This window comes from Hylaeus anthracinus, unplaced genomic scaffold (genome assembly GCF_026225885.1).
Source record: "Hylaeus anthracinus isolate JK02 unplaced genomic scaffold, UHH_iyHylAnth1.0_haploid 11982, whole genome shotgun sequence".
NCBI classification, from domain to species: domain Eukaryota; kingdom Metazoa; phylum Arthropoda; class Insecta; order Hymenoptera; family Colletidae; genus Hylaeus; species Hylaeus anthracinus.
The window spans coordinates 12,392,037-12,401,998 of NW_026534330.1; the positions used below are offsets into that span (position 1 = coordinate 12,392,037).

Here is a 9,962-nt window from a genome sequence, read left to right on the forward strand (position 1 = left end):
ATGATCAGTGTCCTCTGTGGTAGATCTCTAAAGTTTCTAATGAAATAGTTTCAGATCTATAGATCTGAAATCTAAACGATCAATTATCATTCATCGGTAACAGTTTTTTTACAAAAATTCAATAGCAAGTTCGAATAAAATATTACAAATATCTTTAGATATATTTTTACAACTACGAAATCGAAAGATCATCAACATTCATAATATAGAAATTGTCACATGATTGATCAAATAGAAATAAAGAGAAAGTTAAGTTTATGAAGTGAAAGTAGAAAGTTTATACTAAGAAATCCTTGCTGGTCTTTAATAGGTAACCAAGTATTATAATATCTTACAGAGTTTTACAATTATTTATCTGACTTAAATGTCGTTCAGATAATATAGATTTCCTTTCTATAAAAGGACTGACAAAATTAGTTGATACGAACGAAAATAGCGCGTGGCAGGTTTATGCATACGCATGCGCGACCACGTACATTATTCTGCCGACAACATAACTGCCAACAGAAACAAATACTTAAGTGCCTTTTAGCAGCAGTAGTATTGTTGAGTATTCGTTTCTTTACTGCATTTATAACGCTATGTCGTCCGGTGGTTGGGAATTAGTTGGAAGAAATAAAAAGGACAAGAGCAATGGAAAGATTAACAAACTCACGAAAGCTGAAAAAAAGAAATTTATCGAGAATGCACCAAAAGTGGAAGATTTTTGTAAGCTATTATTTTTAACCTCGGATAACTTATTTTCATTTGATATCATTAATTAAAATTGTTACGATTACCAATTAACATTATTTAAACAGTAGACACTGTAAATATTTTTCCACCATATGTATCGCAGAATGTTTAACATAGAGTTACATTACGGTTTAAAAATATGTTATTAAAAGAGATTATCTTTTTTAGTACCCCTGAGCCAAGTGCAAAGTTTATATGATAATTTGGAAAATAACAAAGAGAATAAGAAACCATCGAAGGAGAAAGAAAATAAAACTAAAGAAAATGAAGAGAAGAAGAAGGAACAGAAACAACAATCAGAGAAAAAGAAGCAAGAGCCTAAGGAAAAACCTCCAAAATCTATAAAAGATGCATTAAATATGGTATAAATTTATACATTTTTAAGCAAACTTTTATTCAATTCATATAAAATTTATTCATTCTTTTTTCCAACAGATTAATTCTGACGAGCTTTCGGATGTCTTGACCAATGGTCAAGCCAGGTTTCCAGAAGCACCTCTAATTTGGCTCAAAGATCTTGCTGCATTTCTCAATGTAAAAATACCTATTGACAAAGAAGATGCAATCTTCTCTGGAAAACCTAAAGATTATCCATTAAACATAGTACCTAAACCAATTTCTTCCACTTTAGAAAAGGCTATTGAGATGGCAGGGAAACAGACAGCACAACTTTTTTATGAAAATACTCTGACTGCAATGGCTACCGATATGGTAAAAGGATCGGCCATTGTTGGGCACAAAATATTTTTACAACTTCTAGCGCGTATTAATCCAGAGATGACTATTGCTAACATTCCTAAACTGATCACTGTGAGAAATTCCTATCAAAATAGAAAAACTATTGGGCTGTCATTATTGTGGGCTTTGTCCCAAGCTGGTAGAACAAACTTGGCTGTGGGTTTGAAAGTATGGCACGAAGTAATGTCGCCCATGTTAGAAACAAAGAGTTATTCTAGTTATGTAGCACAAATTCTTAATGATCTTGTTTTCGGACACGAAAACTTTCACGATCTTAAGCTAGAACAATATCTTGACATCGTTGAAGATACATGTTCTGGAAAGCTTAATATACCTGTCACTGTAGGCAGAGAGATCAACAACAGCATTGAAAAATTGAGAGTAAGCATTTAATGTTTATGGGTATTAACAACTATTCTAAGATAATATGATATTTCTTACACATTTTCCAGTTAATTCTATTTAAAAATAAAAATATAAGTTACACGAAATTGTTTGAACTATTAATGGGTAAAATTACACCAAAAATACATGCAAACTATAGGGATGAATTAGTTAAAGCTCTTGTAGCTTGCTTGGCTACAGACTCTCTTTGTTTTTCTGTTTGGAGATCTCTTCATGCCAAGAATTTGTATCAATCTCATCTCATTTTAACGTACATTGGTAAGATATATTGAAAATATGAATTCTTAATCAGTGTATTCACAAATAGAACTAACAAATTCATTTTATTTTTCAGATGCCAAATGGAGCACCTTGCATACAATTTGGAAAACAAAGTGTTTCAAAGAAATGTGTATAATATTTCAAACAACTAACGAGAGGTGGAAAAAAGGCAAAGATGAGACTCTTGCCACTAGTTGCAGTAAAATATGCAAGGTAGGTTTGGATTTATAATTGAAATATCATGTATAAAATACACTCATGAAGTTGATATTTATGTGAAAGTATTTTGAAATTTGTAATTACTGATATACACCTAAAGTAATAGTATAATTCAATTAAAATTGAAATTGATTGTCACTAGTTGTATGACTAGTCTCTCATAAGAACCTCTTCATCATACATGCCTGTTGTATATTACGCGAGTGGCGAATGATTTCATTTGAATAATGACCAATCAGTAATTCGTATCGTAATTAATTTAATCATCGAATTACGTAAGCGATTAATGCATATTTGTTTTAATCATTTTTTAATTAAACTTTATCCAGCATTGACTTTGCACGGAGGCTCTCGAGTTTAAAATTTGTTTAAATGTCGCGCGTCATACCTGCACGTAATATTCTATTATTCTCTTTTTTTCACGTCTGCGCAACGACACTTATATAGAATTTCACGTAACATGTAATTTGCTTTGTATCTAATCTAATTGCCTTTATTCGCACGTGAAAAAGATTACTTGGTCACGCGTAAAATTTTTAGTAACATTCGTAGAAACGTTTGCTCTGGAGAACGTTGCTATCGAACGTCTCGATAAATTCAAATCTCAGGTGTAACTTAGGTTAGGTGAGCGTGTTTTCTCGGAAGTAGTATCGATCGCATATTGTCCGCCTCGCACCATCAGTGACGATATTCAACGTTTGTCGTTATCATATTTCTTTTTTATCAGCGGATGCTTATTTAAAACAATTAAAATAGAATAATCTCAAAGACATTCTCTCTACACTTCGAATCAGAGGTAAGGAAATATGCGTATGCGAATCGAAGAACATAACTCGTTTGTATGTATATATCAACGATAATTTAACGGTGTTTACGATGACCTTTGGTCTTTTAAACTTGTTAATGAAAGGATGGTTGTCGATATTTAAAGTGATAAATAAGTTGTCGCGACGGTGCGTAGATTTGATTAATTTTATTTTATTTTGCAGACACTACTAGTGAAAATGACAGCTTCGTCCAATAAGAAATTTCCGTGGGGAAAGGGGATCGTTTTGTTATTATTTCTGATCGGTGCTGTTATAGGTTATGATGTTTACCAGCATGGTAATCTAAAAGGTAATAGAGATAAGAAATACGAACATCTGTCACATTTGAATCTATTATCTTTTAACAATATATCATTGATATTACTATCATTTAGAATCCAGTACGGTTAAGTTCTTGAACAGAAGCGGATTGTTGGTACATGGACAAAATGCATGGATCATGGTGCAAGGATATTCATCTAAAGCACTTGAATTTATAGAAGCTAGTTCACCAGAATATTACAAAGCAACTGTTGAAACATGTAAACCGTACATTAAATTGGCTGGAGACTTGTATCTTGTGATGAAAAATGTTTCTCTTAAAATTTATGACAATGCTATCGCATATACTGAAAAGAAAGGACCTATAGTCTTACAAACGGTAAATATCAAAAGTTTGATACAAGATACGTGTATTTGACAGAATTGCTTTTTGTGTTTTGTAGATCGAATATTATGCTCCAGGAATGTTAGACGAAGTTCGTTTACGGAGTTACCAAGGTCTGGAACTTGTAAAATTTTACTCTAATGTTTGTGGAGAGAAGTTCATTGAATATTCACGTACAACAATACAATGGTTAGAGCATAATGTTTTTGTGTAAGTACAAATATTTGTTAAAAGTGAGTATGTATACTGCTTATTCAACAAATTTAGGAAGTATAAGGAATTTTGTTGTAATTTAAAATCAATAGTTTTTATGTACTTGTTATTTTTTTTAGTGGCAAGCTAAGTCCAGAAAATTTGCAAAATTATGCCTCAAAAGCTATCGATACCACGCAAACATTGGCGAGTCAAACTTACGATTGGGTATATGAGAAGGTGCAAACATTATCGAAAGTTCCATGAATGAAATTCATTGAATGATCCAACCGATTTTTTCAGTTGATAAAAATCTCCTCTCGCATCTTAGCATTTATTTTTATGATTCCGAAGTTGAACGTTGCATATTTCCAAATGTATTGCGGCGGCCATTTTACCCACCTGTGATATTCGAAGAATGTAACATGTTTCAATGAATCGTAACATTTTGAAAATCCGAAAATTCTGTCAAAATGTTGGTCTTTTTTTAGGTTAATGTCTATATCAAGCAAAATAATGATTAAAGTAATATATAGATTACTATTTAGTATCAAATTCGTACCTATTATTTTGTACATTTACTAATATATTTTCATTTAGTATTCCTGGTATGTGAATTAAATGACGATATAACAAGTTAATATGTGAATTGAACATATATTGAATAAAGTTATTTTTTTTGGTATTTTTCTTATAAAAATAAAAGGAGGAGTGGACACAGTATAATTAATTTCTTAATATATGCAGAAATATTAACTTAATGTCATTGGATACATCAATAAGTGTAGCGATAGCGATGTTCGTAGGAGTAATAGAATAATGTTGATAAATATAGGAGTAGTAATAATAATTATTATTATAATTATAAATATAATAGCGCTAATAATGCAACTAATGGAGATGATTATGGTGGTAATGATAATTTTAACAAGAATATATTAAAGTTTTATATGGAAAGAGATCGATGGAATGTGACATCAGTCGCATCCATAGAGCTATGCATGTAAAAATGAGTATCGTCGTTTTCTTCCTTATGAGAAATGAATTTGGTAGAAATTAGTTTTCTTTCTTCTGCTATATAGTTTCACAGCATTCCTCCCTGATTATATGTATGAGCGTGCAACGGTTGTAAACACCAGTTATAGTTACAGTTCGTGAGGGAAAAAAACCTTCATCGTGTTTTTGTATATTTGATTGCACAGGTATTCTTCTTCTTCATCCCTAATTCGTGCTAGTACTTCTAAAATCTGACTGAAAAAAATCATACGATAATGTGAAATCATGCAATTATATTATCAATAATTATTAACATTATTTTCATTATTAATATTTACACTATGGTGCATGGTTCGTTTCTTCCTTTAACCATCCGATCGGGCTGCCATTTTTCTTTTTTGACAGATGGAAAGTTGGTGATAACATCTTTTGCTGATGCATGTGTTGGTCTTATTTCACACCATGGACAATCAGTTTCTATCATCAACCTATCCGAGGGAATAGTTGTGACAGAGAAAAGATTTTCTTCTGTTTTAAGAGAGCTGTGAATGTGATGAAAATTAGTTTTGTTTTCATAAAAAATGTATATAATTTATTTGACTAACCATCCATTAATTCCAATATACAGTCCCATTTGTAATATAGAATTAGCTTCTTCTGGATTGCCATCAAAGGAATGTACAACGCCAGCTGTTAATGTATCTTTATGTTTTCTTAAAATTCTTACAAAATCTTCGCTAGCGTTACGGCAGTGTAAAAACATTGGTAATTTTAAAGTTGAACACAAGGATAATTGCATTTCAAAATACTTTTTCTGGGCATCCTTTGAACAAAATTGTAACCTATCATAATCTAACCCCATTTCACCGATAGCAACAATTTTATCTTTATTATCCCCAGCTAGGTCTGACATTGATTTAAGGTATGCTTCAGGATTGCCACTTTCTTCGAATTCATTACAACGTGTTGGATGACAACCGATCGTTGAAAATAATCGTTCTGGAATATATCCAATGGTCAATATGTGACAAAGTTGAACAGAATGCAAAAAATGATAATGTAATGTATACCTAGATATTTCCATTGACATGCATTTTGTTGTTGCAGTTATAGAACAGAATCACAGCAACCATTGCATCTCTCTTTCAGCGGTTTCTTCATATGCAATGATTGCATTGCGATCTAATAAGAGATAAATAAACAGTAGTATATTATAATAATAAATCTTTACCCTCGCAATCAAAATTATTGTACTCATTTACAACACATCCATAGTTTTATGCGTAAGAGAATGAAAAAATTATAGATTATAGCTGCCCGTGATAGAGAGACACGACAGTGACAATGTTTCCTTTCTTGAACTAATTTACATATATAATTTAACTTAAAATTTTCAAATATTTATTTAACGATAACTTACCATCTGTTCGTGCTATTTCAAGAGCCTTCTTGCTTTCTTCTATGTTACCAGCAGTAATTATAATTCTCGACAGATTATTGTTCCAACTTCGTTCTAAAACTTTATCTAAATCCGGCTGATGTTTCTGTGATCCATTGTAAATTCCTTGGTACATAGAGTCCGTCAAATTGGCCCCGATATCTGTATTAAAATTAACAACGATAGAACGTATCAATCGTCAGTGCATAACCTCCCTCTAAATATTTGAAACCAACAGAAAAAATACGCTGCAGCATATATAAAAATATCAGACGTGGGAAACATTAACGTGACTATCGAGAAAAGTGTTTGGTTACCTATGAATTTTCGTAAATTACTCATTCTAGCTCCGAGCATTCAACTTATGAACGAAGTGACAGTTTTCCAAGCACAGTACTGTCTGAAAGGTTAGCAGGTGTCTTATTTAACCGGCGTTATGCACTGACACATGGATTTATTCACCATTTCATGTTCCATCAGAATGGAAGTTATGCTTTCGTACCATTTACTAAATATATGTAACAATTTGAAACTAAATTATATTCTTTGGAAACTGTATATCATCATTTTTATCGAGTAAACCAGATATTATTTTCTATTTAGTTGTACGTATACATTTATATGTGCATATAGTGATAAGCGTTCATATCTGTAGCTCGAGATTTGAAACTTTCGAAATTATTAATCGAGTCATTTTTGTTTTAAAAATGCAATTAACACATTCCAATGACTATTTAAATTTATAAATTTTGTATGAACTTCATCATTTCTTAAAAATTTCGTAAGAAATTTATACATTTATAAGTAAAAGCTTCTTAACATATTTGAATAAAAAATATAAATGCTTCATATATATTCGAATGTAACTAATGTTATGTCAAAATTAGATAAATGAGAAATATGTGGCATATAATTTATATTTCTTTATTACAAATCTTAACTTAGTGTACAGGAAAGGTTCTATAGTAACTTATCATGGAAAATTTGTTAGCTAATTGTTTAAATTAACTTTATTAAGTCTCTTTCAAATTCGAAGAATTTTATTACTGCAAAGACTTCACAATGGAATTGATCTTTTCCACGCATTCTTCTTTCTTCTTAGCAATAGCTGCTTCTGCTTCTAAAAATGGTTGACGTCCTATTTTCCCTGGTACTAATTTGTCTACATAGAGTGCTTGCTGCTGATTATAAAGTTCCTTCAATGTCTTATCATACTTTTGCAATTCTTGAACGCGATCGTAAATATCCCCGGATTCTCCTTTCAAACGTTGAGCAATTTCTGCAACAGTACTTGTTGCACTTTTGTATTCTTGATTAATGCCTTTGACAACAGACAAAAATGCATTGGCGTCTTTGTTCGTTTTGAGGTATGCTAACTGATCGTCTAACTCGTTATAAGAAGTTACTCGTCGATCTTGTGCAGCTAAAATTTTTTCACACTGTCCAGCAATTCTCAACTTACTTTCTGAAACCTCATCTTTGTCGATTGAAAAATCGAGCCTTACATATGTAATTACTAACAAAAATAACAAGTACAATGCAGCTGCTACAAGTAATGGTTCTTGTAACATTAATATACGCGGAAACGAATATTTTAACTTGAAATTTTGAATGTGGTTTTCAACCAAGTTTTTCTTTGTGACAGAAATTACTGGACGACCAGTAGTATCTAGATACGTGTAATGAAGAGAATCTGATAAACGTGTTGCTGAATATGGAAGGTTCAATTCAATGTTCTTTGAACCCTCTGGTAAAATAATTTTTACGAGCAGTTCATCTACCACCATATCGTCGAATACGTGATCCAGTAGTCTCATTTCTAAAGTGTACTGGTCCCCTGAATGGAATAGATACTCATAGCTAGGTACATTATATCCAACTATGTATCTGGTTTTCCAGCCACCAAAGAGTGGGAATCGTGGACGAAGATTCAACTCCACGGAATCTTTTTTAATACGAGTATTGGATGTTGAAATATTACCAATTTCATCTCTGTAATAAATATCAGAGGCAGCTGCAGGTAAAATAGTATCAAAGCTCTGTATACTAGCCTGTCCAGATTTTGATTCCTTAGCATATTCGTAGCGTGAGAATGAACCTTTCAATAAAGCACCAGTATGTACTAAATCAATACGTTCTTCAACAGCAATATTTCCCCAATGAGATATTTCGATACTTCTCTCAAGCCTGGTAACGGTGAGAAACTTATTGTTATTCTCAAAGTGTATATTCAATTCTTCATACGAAAAAGGAGGAAGCTTCTCGTATGGACCATATGTGATCATTGAATCACTTTGCGAAACTGGTTTAAACTTGGTATAACTTTCCACATTACGTGATGGCAAAGATACAATGGTAGTTTGTTTCATTATATTGTAAGGTGAATAAAGATAGATATTTCCTGTATATTTTACTAATTGCTTCTCTTTCTGTGTGATCTCCTTCGGATGAGGTGTAAGCTCGTGTGTTAATATCATTTCAATTTCAACAGACATAGTTCTACCAGGAGAGAGTGGTTCCTTCAATTCAATTCTATAAAAAGTCTTATCTGGATGCTCGTTTATCTTCGTTTCGCTCAATTTCAGCTCAACCCGTACAGGTTCCCTGTAAGCTGCTATATAGCTGAGACTGCTTTTTTGTTCAGGTTCCAATGAAAAAAGGAAATTTCGTATGTGTCGATCCTTGCTTCCATTTTCTAATACAAGTCTAGTCGTGACTTTTGTTAATTGAGATTGTAAATCGATATGTTTCTCCACATTCTTAAGGTTCAAGTAGGAATCATCGTCGATAGCGATGAGAGGTCGGACATGTAAACCGAAAAGCAGCGTGACACTCCATATTAATATAATTAGACTACACTGAGTCATATTTTCTCTCGTGATAACTTCCTTAGACTTATATCACTAATATCATTCCAACTTTCCAACTAACCGGTGAGTGGTGTATTTAGGAGTACTGTCGGCACATAGACGTGGCGTTTACCTGAAACCAGGTATCGCTAAGACAGGATACTCGTGTCCCAACATGCTCGTATTGTATTTAGTAAATTTTAGTAAAATATCTAAAGCAGGATGCCATTGGGTGCTTTCAGAAAATTCATCGCTCGCTAAGCAGCTTTACTTTATAGCATTACGATATAGTAGTTAATATGTCATATTTATCACTTTTTATGAAGAGTTATTTAAAGTAACAATAATTATCTAAACAGCTGATGAAGGGAATAATTTCGATCTCGCTCGATTTAAGGCGAAAATGGTATCACCACCTAGCGGTGAACAGGACGAGTTAATTTTTCGAAGGTATGTATCCCAATATCTCATTTTCCGTATAATTAACTTAAAGTAAAATTAAATACTAAATGTACGAAATAATAAAATGGTTAACGAATGTGTGATTATGTCAAATTTATCATCTTTAAGAATATTTTATTAATACTGGTTTTATTATCAGTGGCGTCGTTGGTGGCGAAACACTCAAGTTTGTAGTGAAGATAGTTTCCACTGTC

The 9,962-nt window shown here is 32.3% G+C and overlaps 3 protein-coding genes across 6 annotated transcripts; 1 reads left to right on the top strand and 2 right to left on the bottom strand.

Moving 5' to 3' along the window:
- The first annotated feature begins 441 nt into the window (after window positions 1–441).
- LOC128886389 (transmembrane protein 214-B) lies at window positions 442–4,708 on the top strand. Its single transcript, XM_054141247.1, has 9 exons — window positions 442–708; window positions 904–1,097; window positions 1,171–1,854; window positions 1,926–2,136; window positions 2,213–2,352; window positions 3,348–3,474; window positions 3,560–3,825; window positions 3,890–4,041; window positions 4,164–4,708. The coding sequence occupies exons 1-9, from the start codon at window positions 582–584 to the stop codon at window positions 4,288–4,290; spliced, it is 2,028 nt and encodes a 675-aa protein (XP_053997222.1). The 5' UTR covers window positions 442–581; the 3' UTR covers window positions 4,291–4,708.
- Window positions 4,311–7,055, bottom strand: LOC128886419 (deoxyribonuclease TATDN1). 4 transcript variants are annotated; one of them, XM_054141325.1, is made up of 5 exons: window positions 6,775–7,055; window positions 6,440–6,619; window positions 5,625–6,018; window positions 5,358–5,561; window positions 4,311–5,274 (listed from the first exon to the last, which is right to left on the bottom strand). In XM_054141325.1, exons 1-5 carry the CDS (start codon window positions 6,812–6,814, stop codon window positions 5,169–5,171), a joined length of 924 nt encoding a protein of 307 aa, XP_053997300.1. In that variant the 5' UTR covers window positions 6,815–7,055; the 3' UTR covers window positions 4,311–5,168. The 4 variants fall into 4 exon arrangements, with proteins under 4 accessions (XP_053997300.1, XP_053997302.1, XP_053997301.1 ...); XM_054141327.1 differs by having other exon boundaries at window positions 6,440–6,674; XM_054141326.1 differs by having other exon boundaries at window positions 6,440–6,705.
- A 301-nt stretch (window positions 7,056–7,356) lies between these two features.
- On the bottom strand, window positions 7,357–9,453 carry LOC128886394 (dolichyl-diphosphooligosaccharide--protein glycosyltransferase subunit 1). The gene has a single exon (XM_054141259.1). The coding sequence runs from the start codon at window positions 9,322–9,324 to the stop codon at window positions 7,501–7,503; it is 1,824 nt and encodes a 607-aa protein (XP_053997234.1). The 5' UTR covers window positions 9,325–9,453; the 3' UTR covers window positions 7,357–7,500.
- Between the last annotated feature and the right edge of the window lie 509 nt (window positions 9,454–9,962).

What these genes read in the sequence shown, in the direction of transcription:
- LOC128886389 (XM_054141247.1), top strand. Translation starts at nt 582, where the DNA reads ATGTCGTCCGGTGGTTGGGAATTAGTTGGAAGAAATAAAAAGGACAAG. An exon ending in GACCTATAGTCTTACAAACG is followed by an intron (nt 3,826 to 3,889) that starts GTAAATATCAAA and finishes TGTGTTTTGTAG; the next exon opens with ATCGAATATTATGCTCCAGG. An exon ending in TTAGAGCATAATGTTTTTGT is followed by an intron (nt 4,042 to 4,163) that starts GTAAGTACAAAT and finishes TATTTTTTTTAG; the next exon opens with TGGCAAGCTAAGTCCAGAAA.
- LOC128886419 (XM_054141325.1), bottom strand. Translation starts at nt 6,814, where the DNA reads ATGCTCGGAGCTAGAATGAGTAATTTACGAAAATTCATAG. An exon ending in TAATTTACGAAAATTCATAG is followed by an intron (nt 6,620 to 6,774) that starts GTAACCAAACAC and finishes ATTTTAATACAG; the next exon opens with ATATCGGGGCCAATTTGACG. An exon ending in TATATTGGAATTAATGGATG is followed by an intron (nt 5,562 to 5,624) that starts GTTAGTCAAATA and finishes TCACATTCACAG; the next exon opens with CTCTCTTAAAACAGAAGAAA.
- LOC128886394 (XM_054141259.1), bottom strand. Translation starts at nt 9,324, where the DNA reads ATGACTCAGTGTAGTCTAATTATATTAATATGGAGTGTCACGCTGCTT.